The sequence below is a fragment of the Suncus etruscus genome, chromosome 10, assembly GCF_024139225.1.
Source record: "Suncus etruscus isolate mSunEtr1 chromosome 10, mSunEtr1.pri.cur, whole genome shotgun sequence".
Taxonomy (NCBI): domain Eukaryota; kingdom Metazoa; phylum Chordata; class Mammalia; order Eulipotyphla; family Soricidae; genus Suncus; species Suncus etruscus.
In genome coordinates, this window is record NC_064857.1 from 6,832,904 (window position 1) to 6,848,460 (window position 15,557).

At 39.6% G+C, this 15,557-nt stretch overlaps 1 protein-coding gene across 3 annotated transcripts in view; it reads left to right on the top strand.

Moving 5' to 3' along the window:
- Nucleotides 1-15,557, top strand: part of RUNX1T1 (RUNX1 partner transcriptional co-repressor 1) — a 177,147-nt gene that overhangs the window by 25,731 nt on the left and 135,859 nt on the right. The window contains exon 2 of one of the 3 annotated variants that reach the window (XM_049782119.1): nt 5,076-5,248. The exons of the other annotated variants lie outside the window; for them this stretch is intronic. Within the exon in view, the coding sequence (XP_049638076.1) occupies nt 5,161-5,248 (88 nt within the window). The 5' untranslated portion in view covers nt 5,076-5,160. The remainder of the gene's footprint in view (nt 1-5,075; nt 5,249-15,557) is intronic. 3 annotated transcript variants of the gene reach the window in all.

The window sequence follows — 15,557 nt, forward strand, 5'->3', positions numbered from 1 at the left end:
ATACTTACTGCTGGCTGTGTCGCCCCCAGAATTAGCAAGAATGGGGGCGGGAGGCTCGACAATGGAGGTGATGCTTTTATCTTATGTGGTTGGGATGATCATCTCTGAGTAGGTGACAGTCAAATGAAACTAAAATTGAGGAGGAACCAGCTATGCAGTAGTCTGTGGGAAGCTGTTGGCTCTGTGGTCATAATGAAAGGATGTATTTGGTGGGGTTTCTCCCTTGAGAAAAGTGGCATCCTTGAAACCAGCTTTGCATACTGGAAGCCTGGTTTTGATCCCTTTTAACCATGAGTGACCTCTCAGCCAGTAATCACCCTTAAATTCTGCCAGGTATGACCCCCAAACTTAAAAACAAACACCCTAGGGGCCGGGAAGGTGGCGCTAGAGGTAAGGTGTCTACCTTGCAAGCGCTTGCATAGGACGGACCTCGGTTCGATCCCCCGGCGTCCCATATGGTCCCCCCAAGCCAGGGGCGATTTCTGAGCGCATAGCCAGGAGTAACCCCTGAGCGTCAAACGGGTGTGGCCCCAAAAAAAAAAAAAAAAAAAAAAAAAAAAAACCAACAAAAACCAAACACCCTCAAAAGATGTGTTAGAGCTGAGATTGAAAGGTGCGGGAGGATGTTTTCTCATTGCCAGAACATGGCGAGGTGAGGAGTGTTTTCTGTGCATATAGGGAAGATAAATAGTTTGAAGTCTTGGTAGGTGTAAATCATGGCATCTTCAGGAAACTTGAAATATTGAAGCTTAATTCATGCAAACTCTGACAAAGGCCACCTATAAAATACTATGGCCCAAGCACTTCCTGCTGGAAGCTGAATGGAGTCCTGAAATGAGGGGCTCATGATTTTTGACTCACTACAAATCTGAAGAATACAAGAGAACTGCTCGTCCTCCAAATGGAATATGGAGATGGCCTGACAATAGTCGCTTCGATCCAGTGAAAGGGAACATTGCCTCCTAAGTCATATTGGATCAAGCGAGTTTCTTTTGTGGTTATTTCCTTTGCAAAAAAGACACAGATTGTTTTTTTTTTTTTTTTTAATCAATGCCAAGAAAGTCTCTTTAAAAGCAAATGTTTTTAATGAAAGGAAAGAGGTGAGGTTTTTGGTTCAATCCAGAGTGATAGATCAAGAAGAATGCAGCTACCTATTTCTAGAATAATTATATATTATTTGCTAACAGAAAATTGCCCCAAACACTCTTATCATTCTCTAGAGAAATGTTTGGGCAGTGAAGGGATTCCTGGCAAGAGATTGAGAAACACAGCATTGGGGAACTATACTTGATCTCTTTGGAGCTTAATTCTGATGTGTGTAGTCTTTACATCCTATTAAATTTTTGAAAGATAAACTGATACAAGAGTGATTTGCCAAGGCCAGTGACTCTTCCTTTTAAAACTTTGGCTCCGTGTGCACATGGAAGGAATGGAGGAGTAAGATAAAAGCATTATAAATATGAGGTTAACTGAATTTGAATAGGAGGTTCTCTCCAGTTATTGCATTCCTTGGAAAATAAATACATTGCACATATGGTTGAGATTGATCAAAAAGTATTCTGTATGCCAGTTGATTACATTCCCATCTGTGATGAAGGTTTTTCTGTCTACATCTGGTTTTCACATTATATTTTTGTAACAAGAATCCTTTATATAGCAGGGTTCACTTTCTGTATTTTCTATTAGCTACAGCTTGAACTACCGCACGGATTGCAGACTTACACATGTGGTTTTCATTACTTCATACCATTGAGAAAAAGTAATATTTGTTTGGGAATGGATGTTTTCCATGATTTCCATGGTAATACAACATGTTGAGACTCTTTAATAACTCTCTTGTAGAAGTACAAATTGTTGAGGCATTCTACTCTTGGTCGAGCTAAGCTTCAATGTTCTCAGTGTATGTTCTTCTTACAAGGTTTTATAAAGTTGAACACTGAGAAACTGAACAAAGTGGTTTTCAAATATAGATTTTACCATCATTTGCTTCAGATGCATAGTGTAAAATTAACTGTCACAAAAGTGTAGATATAATTTTCATAGTGTTTATTGTCATTTCTCATTAATATTATATTAAAATACCTTTATATATGCTGGATGCGTGAAGGACAGACGGAAATATTCCAGCAGCATTATTTTGAAAAATCCAAATTTCATGTTATTTTTTCCAAGTAATCTTATGAATTGCATTTTAATATGTTTAAAATACAGTTATCGGGAAAAATCCTCCTGAATCATCCATCCTTGGTTTTCCTGGGGCATTGTTTGAAATTTTTTTTATATCATATTAACATTTCAGAATTTATAAGCCTGGGGCCGGCGAGGTGGCGCTAGAGGTAAGGTGTTTGCCTTGCAAGCGCTAGCCAAGGAAAGGACCATAGTTCGATCCCCGGCATCCCATATGGTCCCCCCAAGCCAGGGGCAATTTCTGAGTGCGTAGGCAGGAATAACCCCTGAGCATCAAACAGGTGTGGCCTGAAAAACCAAAAAAAAAAAAAAAAAAAAAGAATGTATAGGCCTGTATATTTAAAATGTAACACCATCTTCCAGTTTACTTTCTTTATACACTTCAGAATAATGCTGAGGAAAACTGAAGTTAAAAAGTGAAACAATGGGGGGCCGGGCGGTGGCGCTAAAGGTAAGGTGCCTGCCTTGCCAGCGCTAGCCTTGGACGGACCGCGGTTCGATCCCCCGGTGTCCCATATGGTCCCCCAAGCCAGGAGCAACTTCTGAGCGCATAGCCAGGAGTAACCCCTGAGGGTTACTGGGTGTGGCCCAAAAACCAAAAAAAAAAAAAAAAAAAAAAAGTGAAACAATGTGTTCTATATTAAAGGCATCATTCATAATTGAGAAGTCTACCTGTTTTTAGATTTTTGGGGTACCTGGGCCACACCTAGAGGTACTTAGGGTTTATGCTTTGTTCTGTTTTCAGGTATCATAGGGAGAGAGAGAGAGAGGAAGAGGGAGAGGCGAGAGAGATGAAGGAGATAGAGGGAGGAGAGAGAGGGGGAAAGAGATAGTTCCTTTGTGAAGACCAAGCTCAACCTGAGATTGACCAAACGCATGGTAAGCACCTTAACCCCTGCTTTTGACAAATTTTCCCACATTTTGAAGCCTCACCTCTCAGAGTTCAGTAGCATTAGCAGTTTAGTGCTCATGGAGTCACTCCCAGCTGTGGTGGTAGAGGCATATGACACCAAGGTTCAAAACCAGGTCTTCTGAATGCAGATTATATGCTCCAAACTTTTTTTTTTTTTTGGTTTATTTTTATTTTGAGCCACACCCACCAGCAGTGCTCAGGGCTTACTCTTGGCTTTAAGCTCGGGAAGGAAATGAACTATTCACCTTTGAAATGAAGGACGTTTATATACATAATAACTTGATGGACCTCAAAACTGAGTAGTTTGGGGAAGTAAACTCAAACTTTAGCCTGAATTGAGCTGTCAATCGAGGGTAGGCATAGCTATTATGTTCCAGGCAACTTGTATGTGCTACTTCCTATATTTGTTGAAAGGAGATTGTGGAGTAAGTCTCATAGATGTGTGGTCTACATTTATCATGCCCTCTGATGTCTTTTGTTGATGGTCACTGAAGCACAGAATATCAAAAGTCATGATTAAATCTACAAAAAGTATCTGTTTTCTTTTTCCTAATAATGTTTGGTTATCCCATATTTTTAACTTTGGAAATAGCAATGATGCTGGGAATGACCCATATTTTCATTTCCCAGAAATAATTATATTTATAACATCTTACGTAGATTTTTTTTCCTCGTTCCTTCTTGGTTTCCCCACCCCAATATTTGAGTCTTTATAGTGTGTGTATATATATATCTCTGTATTCTGGATAATTTCCTACTAACAATCGTTACTTTAATATTCGTTAATGAAATTTTTAGGTTATGTAGTAAACTAAATGTGTCCAAGTTCAGTTTGATTTCTTTAGTCTTGGCTGAGCATCACAATAATTTCCAACTAAGAAATACCTAGTATTTTTCCTAAGACTGTATATTAAATTTTTACTCTGAGAGGTGAAAAAAATTTGATTTTTGCCACAGTACAGTTATAGCATGCGATATGCAGAGCAAGAATTAAAAAAATAAAATAGTCTTTATTTTTAAACATCAGACTATTCTTGCTAGTTTTTGTGAAGTAGTTTACTTTCTTTTTCAAGTCTAGAATATTAAGTGATATATAATTAATGATCATTGGAAAAGGTGTCTGCACCTTGAAGTATAGTATCATAAGTTTCAGACATCTAGATTCTTTTCTTGAAAGCAAATTGGGAACAAATTTGATATATGATATAATAAAAACTAGCAAGATTTAGAAGTACATTGTAAATAACATATTCAATGACCAAACACTGTAGCCAGAGTCCAGGGCATTCAAATGTTTTATCCAAGGATCTCTGTGGAGGAATACATTAGATTATACCAGTAAGTTTAGTAAAATGAAAAGATTAATTTAAAATATTTAACACATTATTATAATGAGCACTGTATTAAGAGTCAAACATAATATATCACTTGTATCACAAAACTATGGCATCCAAACTATCTTTATGGATCACTGTGAACAAAACATTAAAGGTTATTATGAAAACATAAAAAAAAGGTAATACAACATTGATAATATTTATCTAGCGCTTTTACAAATCTCTTTTGCTTAGTATTTCTAGACTTCCAACCTTATGCACATATGATTTGTTAGTTATATTTCATAGCTTATAGGGATTAAAAAATGGGTCCTTTTTATTTGCAGTGCATTCTTTTCATTAAAGTTAGAACAGATAAAACTAATACATGCTTTGAACGTATTCATGTACCTTTATTTTAAAGGCAGATTAAGGAAAGCAAGTTTTCAAATTCCCACTTGGAGTTGGGTGATGGGAGTTTTGAAAGCCTGTTGGAGCATGTCTCATAGGAAGGAAGAAAGTGTGGATGATGTGGGGGAGGAGGTTCTTTTAACATTTAGAAACTATTTGTATATCTGTTTCTATAAGCTAGTCTAGTATTACCTTGCAAGTAGACTGGTTGTGATAAGCATTTTTTTTCCCTTTGTTGTTGTCAATAGAAAAAATTGATCTCTGGGCTGGTGAACATAATATCTGTCCCAGTCAGAAAAGGAGAGAGGAAATTAGCAGAGCGATTGGTGGAGAATGATATCTGTGAAAAGAAACACTTGGAGAGCACTGAGTTTAGTAATAGGTGACTGCCGGAAAAAAGGGAGCTTTGAATATTGTCAAGGTAAGGAACAGATAAATATTTTGATTTTGCAATTTACTTACGTGCCAAAAATCAATCTCTGGTTTTTTTTTCCCAATAAAAGTTAACTGTAAAGATTTCCTCTTTTCCTTATTTCTTCTAGTGCCTGTTGATAGTTTGTATACTATATTTGAAAAGCTTGTTTTTGGAATCTTGGGGTGTGGGATTGGGTGGGGATCAATCAGCCTGCTGGTGGGAACTCTTGTTTGATAACTTTGGGTCTGAAGATATCAAAATGATCAAGTATCAAGTTTTATTTTCCACCCTCTTGTTGTTGCAATACTTCTTGCCATGTTTCAGAATACATCTGTTAGATGCAGAGCAATCCTTGGAGATAAAGATTAAAAGCCATGCCATGATTTTTGTGTTTATCATAACTAGATATGGTGTTTTCCGGAACAGTTTGTTGACTAAAGAGAGGAAAAAAAATGCTCATGCCATTATTATTTCTTCTAATTTATTTGGTTTTTGTTTTAGAAGTTAACTTAGATGATGATGCTGTATTTTTTTTTTTTTAAAGAAGAATCCATACTCATTGACACATTAAAAAAAAACGGTGATTGCTAACTTTAGGAAAAGAGCAAATCTAAACTAAGTATGCTATCACTTGGCAAGAATCTCTTTAAAAGTCTGCAACATTTAAAAATAAAAATAGAGTCCTGAGTTATGGGTTCCAGACAGTTAATACCTCTTGTAGCCAGCTCTCTTTCAAGTTAGTGGACTTGAGCAAAAGCACAGATGAATGATGATAACCGTACTGAGAAAAAGTTGAGTGTTAACACAAATGTTGTGTGATTCTGCTTGACACTTTCGTGATTGGGAAGCGGTTTTGGACTTTTTGTGGCTGTCTGCTTACTAGCCATGGAATTAGGGAAACAGAAGACTTGCCATCTGGGGCCATTGTCCTGGAAACTTCACTGCTGGTTCCTACCCCACGAAATATCTGCTCTTGCAGTTTCTAAAGATACTCACCGGATTGTTCTTCCGGTTCCCTGGGAATTGTTGGCACTGAGTGTTTTGTTTTTGAGACTTCAGAGACAACAAAGTAGTTCCTTGTATTATTGCAGACTTCTTTGAGGCTGTCTTGATTGTGATTTGGTTTCTTAGTAGTTCTCTCTTCTCTGTCTCTCTCTCTTTCATTTCCCTTTGCCCTCTCCCCTGTTTTCATATTAAGATATGCTTTTCCATTGTGATCTTTAAATCTTCATTTGTTATTTCTCCTTTCTAAGGAGAAGGTATGCAAAATGACAAAGTTTTGGACTCAGGTTGCTACTTCAGTCTTTTCCTTGTGCTCTTGTTAAATAAAACAATTTTTGATAATTTATTTTTTGGTTGATTAGATTTATAATTCCTGTATAGAAAATAATGGATGTCACATTTAAAGAAAAGGGAAATAATATCAATAGCAACAAACCCTGCTGGAGAATATAGTTTCTTCTGTCAGAAGTGCTTGCTTCCTTGAATGCTTTACTTCCTGCTCTGCCTGGGGGGGGGGGGGGTTGTCAGCGATCCAATAAGATGACTCAGGTGCTGATTACAAATTGGAATGACTATTGGATGTAATTTGGTGGCCGGAGCAATAGCACAGCAGGTAGGGCGTTTACCTTGCATGTGGCTGACCTGGGTTCATCCCAGTCTGACTGGAGTAAATTCTGCATGCAGGAGCCAGGACTTAATACCTGAATGCTGCTGGATGTGGACCCCAAACCAAAATTAAGAAAAAAGAGCATAGATGGTACATTCTTGGAATCACCATTTTTACCCTAACCTTCTTTGGTGCGGTATCTGTGGCATGCTGATTGTGAACCATTGCAGCACGAATGAGCCATGTTGAAAGCAAAATGTTAATGGAAGAGATACAAATTTTATTTTATTTTTTTGAAGTTTTGGTTTGGGGATCCTGTCTGACAATGCTCAGGAGTTACCCCTAACTCTGCACTTAGAAAGTATACCTGGCAGTACTTGGGAAGACATGGAATGCAGAGGATTGAACCTGGTTTGGATCTGTAGGCAAGCGACCTACAAACTGTCCTATTTATCACTCTGGCCCATAGACACACATTTTAATAATGCAAAGCCATCAAGATATGGCTCCACTGGTAAAGCACATACCTTGCATGCACAAGCCTCTGAGTTTGATCTCTGGCATCACCTGCCTTCCCATATTCCAAGCATTACTCACTATTACACCTGTGACTCTCAGCATAGCAAGGTGCAAGCACTGTAGGGAGTGGCCCCTAATTAAAAAGAAATAAATGGGCTTCATGTACTTTATTTGTTTTCCTATGCAGATACTAAATCCCACCAGAAGCTGAACTGAGTTTTTCCTCTTTTCTGTTTACATGTACACATAAATATTAAGCATGTAGTGTAGGACCCAGAGAGATGGACTTTGTCAAAAGGAGGGAGCCACTGGCTTGATTCCTGGTACCACATGGTCCTTCAATGATCACCAGTAATGACCTACTCATTTGCCGTATATATAGATACATAAACTATATTTGCACTCTCTTTCACCTCCGAGGTGACTCATTTTTATATATGCTGGTTTTGGGGGCCACATACAGCGGTGCTCAAGGGTTACTCCTGGCTCTGTGCTCTGAAATCGGTCCTGGCAGGCTCAGGGGACAATATGGGATGTCAGAAATGGAACCAGGGTCCATCCCAGGTCAGCTTCATGCAAGGCAAATGCCTTGCTACTGTGCTATCACTCTGGCCCTGTTTGTTTTTGAGGACACACTTGGTGTGGCAGCTACTCCTGGCCTTGGTTTAGGGGGTGACTATGTAGTGCCTGGGGAAGACTAGGGACTTACTACAGGCAAAATGTGTGCTTTATCTTTGAGATCTCTCTGCTTCTCAAACTGACTTCTATTCTGGGTTGTAGTAGTATGGTCTGGAAGATAGATTCATAAAGTACTTGAGCTTGTTTGAATTTTTCTGCTGAGGGTGAGCGCTTCTATAGACAAGAAGTCTGTAGAACCAGTGTCATTTATTACCAAAAATGTTTTCCTTAATTTTGGAGCCATATCTGTTTGTATTTGGGGCTCACTCCCAGATCTGCTCTGGGAGCCCTTTTTGGAAGTCTCACGGAACCATATGGGATGCAGTGCATTGAACCTGGGCTGGCTGCATGCAAGGCAAGAGCTCTACGTGCTGTCCTATTGCTTCAGCCAGTGGCTTTGACAGATACTTTTTTTTTTTTGGTTTTTGGGCCACACCCGGTGGCGCTCAGGGGTTACTCCTGGCTATGCGCTCAGAAGTCGCTCCTGGCGAGGGGGACCATATGGGACATCAGGGGATCGAACCGCGGTCCATCCAAGGCTAGTGCAGGCAAGGCAGGCACCTTACCTCTAGCGCCACCGCCCGGCCCCGACAGATACTTTTTTGTTGGTATGGCACAGCTTGGTGGGAAATTGGCAAGCAAGCAAAGGTTGGTTAGATTTCAGACCAAGGGATTCTTCAACCTATGCCATGCCTTATATTTTCCCATTCTGTTCCTTTTTCTGTGATGCCAACAGCACACATTTTATGCTCATAGTGCTTACATACTTGGGGTGCTTTCAGGGACAATACCCTTTTATTTGTATTGCTCACATTACTTGGTTTTGGTGTATGGAGGTTGCATAGTGCAGATTTAGCCTGTGTCATACCTTCCATTAAGGGATCAGACTTGGGGTCTCCCAAGGCTAAAGAGAATCATCTGAAGCTCCATGTTGGCCTATTATGGCATAACTACTTTTTTTTTTATTTTTGCTGTGACATGAAAACTAGAGTTTTGGAGAGATAATACAGCACATAGGGTGTTTGCTTTGCATGTAACTGATGTGATTTTGAGCCCAGTACCCTACATGATCTCCTGAGCACTGCTAGGAGTGATCCTTATGTACAGAGCCAAAAGTAAACCACAGATGCTGCTGCTGTGTTTCGATGCTCACCATCTCCACCACAAAAATTATTCCTACTTTCTTCCTTTGTGAAAAGACGAGGCTTCTTTAGGGATTAGGAGGTTCAGACTCACAATGACCCAAAATTTAAGTTTGCACATCTGGAATCCATGGAAATCTTGGAGATGCAAGTTGGGAACAGGAAAACAAGAAAATAAAGAGGCAAAGAACTGCATAAAATGCAGCGGAGAGAGAGGAGAGAGGAGAGAGAAGAGGAGAAGAGGAGAAAGAGAGGAGAGAGAGATGTAAGTGAGATAGTCAAGGCTGTGCCACTGAGCTAGGTCATGGAGTTAAGATCAGATCTGTGATACCAAGGGGACAGACAGTTCAGCCTAGGTGCCAGCTGGAAAAGGCAAATCATTTAAAAGCTTTTCCCTCAGCCTTTTAATATGTATCTTAAATACATACATCACTGTTCTACTGTTCTCAGATGATCACGTGTGTGTGTGTGTATGTGTGTGAGAAAGAGAGAGAGAGAGAGAGAGAGAGAGAAAGAGAGAGAGAGAGAGAGAGAGAGAGAGAGAGAGAGAGAGAGAGAGTGAGAGTATATGGAGGTAGTGTGGGTTTCTGATTGCAAGAAGTGGGAGTCAGCCTTGTAAGCCACTAACTAGGAAAACATAAAGAAGACTCCAAGACGTAGCTTATTTTAAAGCAAAGCAAAACAAAAACTCTTGGTTCTCCAAAAGATGTTAGGGGAATAGCAAGGGAACAACACGCTTTGGTTAATGACATAAAACTTTTGTTGCAAAGCGATATTTATGTGCATAGTGTCGACTATGATATTTCTACAACACCAGAGCACAGATACCCTGTTTCAAGAGCCATATTTGTAGGTCTTCTTGTTTTAAAAAGGGGGATTTTTAAAATGTTTTCTTGATACAGTGTTTCTTCAAATATTGATACGTACATGATGAAAAAGACTATTCTTTACCAAAATTGCTGCATTTTTTGGAGGCTGTGTTTATTTTTCAGGTTTTTTTTTTTTTGGTCATGTTCAAGGGTTCTGATAGCATTAATGGGCTTTACCCCACATGGAGCTTTGAGCTTATTGTTGCATTGCACACTGATCCCAGGTCAGTGTGATGCGTGAAATCAATTTATTTGAATCTCTTTGCCTCTATAGGAATTTGGCGGCGTGCCAGTTGTTTTCATTTAATGTTCTTTGTGTTGAACACAGACAAGGAGGCATGCTTTTGTATTCTCTCTTTTGGTCTCTGTCTCTTTCAGCCAATATTTTTACTCTATGGATTTTGAGATGAAGGAAGAATATATTAGCCGATTCTAATCATTGTTTAATGTGTATGTGTGTGTCTCTCTCTAGATCTGCGCCTAGATATATGCATTTATTTTTTTTTTTGTTTTTTAAAGGGCATTTTGATATTCTTGATTTGACTGATGACCCCTCATACACAACAAATACGTCGAAGTTTTGCTTAAATATCATTGTTAATAAACCACACAATACACGGTATTTGCTTTTAGTCAGAACCGAAAAAAAATTCTTAATCTTACCACAGAGCAAATGTTTTTAATTAGTAAACTGGACTCTCAAGTCATTTCTATCTTGGGCAGGAGCTTCTTTGATGATGAAAATTTTTACTTTAGTCCAGCCATACTCAGAAAGAGAAAAAGAATGGTTCTTTTTGGGTGTTCCTTTCATTGAATGCCCCAGTCCATGCATGGACATTTTTCTAGATATTCACCAGGTTCCTGTTATTGGGACAAAAATAATATATATGTTATCTATTCTATTTAATATAATCTATAATATCTGTTGTATGCATTTTTAGTATATATAAAAATGTCTATATTTTGCTTTTGGAACTGGGAACAGAGCTGAGATTTCTCTGACATCCATCGCAGTCTAGTCCTTGGCGTGGATGCTTCTGGATCAGCTGGGGGAAGAGATGGAGAGGATGTTTGTATGAATGCTCTGGCATCTTGCAGAACCCCGCAGTCACAGCACTGGGGTTCCAGCTTCTCCCCCACAGCTCTCCTTCCTCAAGTTATTACCTGGAGAGCCGAGGGGGCTGCAGGTGTGTGTGTGTGTGTGTGTGTGTGTGTGTGTGTGTGTGTGTGTGTGTGTGACCTGCCAAGGCCCCTATCTCCCGGAGCCGCCTGGCGCTCTGACATCCTGCCGGGCCAGCCTGTCTGTCCACTAGCGCCAGGCTGGTTCCCGCCCCGGGGATCCTTTCTTTCTGCAAGGCATTGTGTACAAGAAGGTTTGGTCAGGAACTAGAGGTTTCTGCCAGAGCTGTGTCCCCTACTCACCCTCCTTGCTTTATCTGGACCCACTGACAGGCATTTGATTTCTCTCCATGCCTTCCTTCTCTCCACCTACCTTAAAAACATATTTTTAATGGGTTTAAATTTGGACTTATTTCATTTCAATCTCCAGCCTTGCAATGCAGCTTTCTTTCACCAGACTGGGGAATGGAATGGTCTTTTATGTACCTCACTCCCATTTTAGGGTTTTATTTTGGTCACACCTTTTTTGGAGGTCCCAGACACTGGTACAGTCTTTTTTGGGGTGGGGAAGAAAACAATAGCTTCAAGAGGATTTTTTTTTATTTTCATTTGTTTTATGAGGGTTGGAGAAAGCACATGGGGGTGATTCCTGCCTCTGAAGTTAGGAATCATTTCTGGCAGAGCTCAGAGGGACCCTAAGAGATGTCAGGAATAAAACCCTATCTGCCAAGCAAGCGCCCTACCCACTGAACTACCTCTCCTCTCCAGCCCTTTTTCTTTCTCTGGATGCGAGTCTGATTGCCGTGCAGAAAGAACCCAGTGAACAGAGGAGGCAGAACTTAGAAGGCTGCAGCTTTTCCTCTCCTTGGAAATGAAGTCTGGACTTGGTTGAGAAGGGACACACCCTTGACTCAAGCTGGGGGGAGGAGAGAAATAACATTTGGACAGCAGTGTGTGGCCAATTTGAGGGCAGTGTAGGGGAAATATTCTGAGGAATGCCTGGAGGTGGAGCCCTGTGGGAGCTGCTTGGAGTATAACAAGATGTTATCTTGCCTAAAGGAAATGCAGCTGGTTCTTTAGCCAGCTTGTACCCAATGAAAATGTGTGTGTGTGTGCGTGCGCGCGCGCGCGTGTGTGTCCAAGTCCAAGAATATATGTGTGTGTCGTCGTGTGTATGTCTATGTTCTTTTTTTTTTTTTTTTTTTTTGGTTTTTTGGGCCACACTCATTTGATGCTCAGGGGTTACTCCTGGCTAAGCGCTTAGAAATTGCCGCTGGCTTGGGGGACCATATGGGACTCTGGGGGATCGAACCACAGTCCTTCCTTGGCTAGCACTTGCAAGGCAGACACCTTACCTCTAGCGCCACCTCACCGGCCCCTATGTCTGTATTCTTTAGCCAACGTGGGCCCATGAAAAGCTCCAAGAATGTGTGTGTGTGTGTTTGTGTGTGTGCGTGCATGTGTGCATGCTTTAGCCCACATGGGCCAATGAAAATCTCCAAGAATATATGTGTGTGTCTGTGTATATGTGTTCTTTAGCCAATGTGGGCCAATGAAAATCTCCAAGAATGTGTGTGTGTGTGTGTGTGTGTGTGTGTGTGTGTGTGTGTGAGAGAGAGAGAGAGAGAGAGAGAGAGAGAGGGAGGGAGGGAGGGAGAGAGAGCATGTACATGTATGGTGATCGGATCTTTCCAAGGACTTCATTAGAGTTCTGCAGTGTACCAGGGGTCCTCAAACTTTTTAAACAGGGGCCAGTTCACTGTCCTTCAGACCATTGGAGGGTCTGACTCTAGTAAAAACAAAACTTATGAACGAATTCTTATGCACACTTTATATATCTTATTTTGCAATGAAGAAACAAAACAGATACGAATACAATATGTGGCCCGTGGGCCATAGTTTGAGGACCACTGGTAGACTTTAGAACTCTGACCTGCTAGCCATGCCTATATATGATTTCCAGAGAAGTTGTGGGCAGTGGAACTCTACATTGTAGCTGAGCACAGCTTCAGGACACTGATTTCTTGTGCCAAGAATAAAGGAATGGATCTTGGGAGAAAAAGCTTTGTAGGAATTATTCTGGCCACTTTGTTTCTGTTTCATGTGCTATTTGTGGAGAGAGAGTCAGTATTTTATGTATTTGTATATCACTTCAGCATAAAGTAGACAATCATTTAAATCATGGGATGAGCTGGCTATGCCTCGTCATGGACCTGACATTGCCATGAACTCTCAGGCACTAGCATAAGTAACTGTCATAAATGTTTTGTGTATGTCCTCAGGTGTGTGCATCTCATGTATCAGATGGCTGCATTACTTCCAGGGCATTTCTCTTTTATCAACACCAGTTTAAATTAAATTAAAGAAAAGAAAAAACATACTTAAAACCATAGTCCATCTTCCACTCTCCTTTCACTTTTGGGGGTGTTTCTAGCTAATGGCAGCCTTTGCAAATGCAGGTAACATTTGTGCTATTTGAGCATTAAGCCTTGGCCAGCAGAGGCTGTAAAATGTGCCACAAACTTGTAGGACTTTGAAAAGTGATTAGAGAGTCGTGGCTTGCAAGTGGCATCAGGAAGAAAAGAAGAAAGTGTGAATTAGAGATTAGGGTTGGCATCTCGTACTGTATGCACACCCAGGAAATGTAGAATGAAGAGGCAAGAAGAATAAATATGTAGGAAAGGAGAAATACTCTTGAAAAAAACGTTTTAAAAACCCCATTCTGTTCATGTTTGTGGACTTTATTCAATTTAACCACAGCAAACAGAATGGGATATTTTGGTAGCACAGATTTGTAAGGTGTCAAACTACTTTTGGTATCTACAATTAAGAATACATGGGTGGCGAGAAGTGTGTACTGTAAACGGGTGGTGTACATTGTGTGTCTGAAACACAATCACGAATAATTTTATAACAATAGTGCATAAAGTAATTATTTAAAACATGCTTGAATAGGAAGTCATGGTAAGAATTGAAACCACCGGGCCCGGAGAGATAGCACAGCGGCGTTTGCCTTGCAAGCAGCCGATACAGGACCAAAGGTGGTTGGTTCGAATCCCGGTGTCCCATATGGTCCCCTGTGCCTGCCAGGAGCTATTTCTGAGCAGACAGCCAGGAGTTACCTCTGAGCAACGCCAGGTGTGGCCCAAAGTAAAGGAATCAAGCTGAGATGTGTAGATTTTAAGTACTATTAGTGTATATAGAATAAGAACCATAAAATTGTCTGTTTTTTTTTTTTAATGTGGAATGGGTCTGTAAGAATTAACCTGGTAGCATCAGAATAAAGGCCAGAATACAACTTCAATTAAAAATACATTGTTATAAAATAAGTTTTGCAAGATAGTATATGTAAAAATAAAGCAGTGTTGAAATGGAAACTTAAAATTCAGGGTAAATGTTAGATGCTTTAAGGCTGTTGGACATTTGAATTTATTTATAAACATGGCAGATTATGGGGATAACTTTTCTTAATTTGCAATGTGGAGAGGTGAAATTGGAGAGTTTGTAAGGCTAAAAGTCCAGTGAAAATTAAAAAAAAAAAATTCAGAAATATTTTTATTGCTGTGTATTTGCTCCACCTGGTGGATTTTGTTGAAAGTGTTTTAATCCATGCTAATGAAAAGAATACCCTTAATACAATTTATTGGAAAATGAGTCTTTTGTTTTGCATTTGATGCTATCTACAATAGTTTATATTTTATCTGGGTCAAAATTTTTGCGTCTTTTGTTCTGTGCCTTTTATTGCATGGAAAGTAATTCATTGTTTATTTTCTGGTTTAAAGCAGATAGATGCTTTTAAAATACTTGGAAAATTGAGATCATATATACACAAGGAAGATGAACATGATTTATTATTTCACCACCTTGAACTATTGAATGCTTTATTTAAATTAATGCTATCAAAATGAGAAGAAAATTGATTTTTGTTTGCATTTATTTGAAGTCATGTGGATGGTGAGATATTGTAAAAAAAATCATGATGGTTGTTATTGTAATTATTGTTGTGAACAAATGCTGCCCTGATGAATCTCAGGCTCCAAAACAAATGAAAAAGTATCAATGTAAGTAAGAACCGATATGATTGAGCAGTGTGTCTGTTGTAGAAGGTAAAGGTAGTTAAGGTTAAATGTACTTCATGAATTTATTGGTCTGTTTTTTTTTTGGGGGGGGGGTGATGAGATCTGTTTTCCGCTGGGCTTACACAGATTGCTTTCTTTGGAAATCATTGGAAATCTCAAAGATTCAGTTGTGCTTTGATCACTGTATTGTTTTCCTTAGCTGCTGCTGCTCCTTCTTCTTCTTCTTCTTTTTTTTTTTTTAATAAATTCTTCTTTAGACTAATAGTTCTGTAACAGAAGGTGAAGTTTTGAAAACAGTGC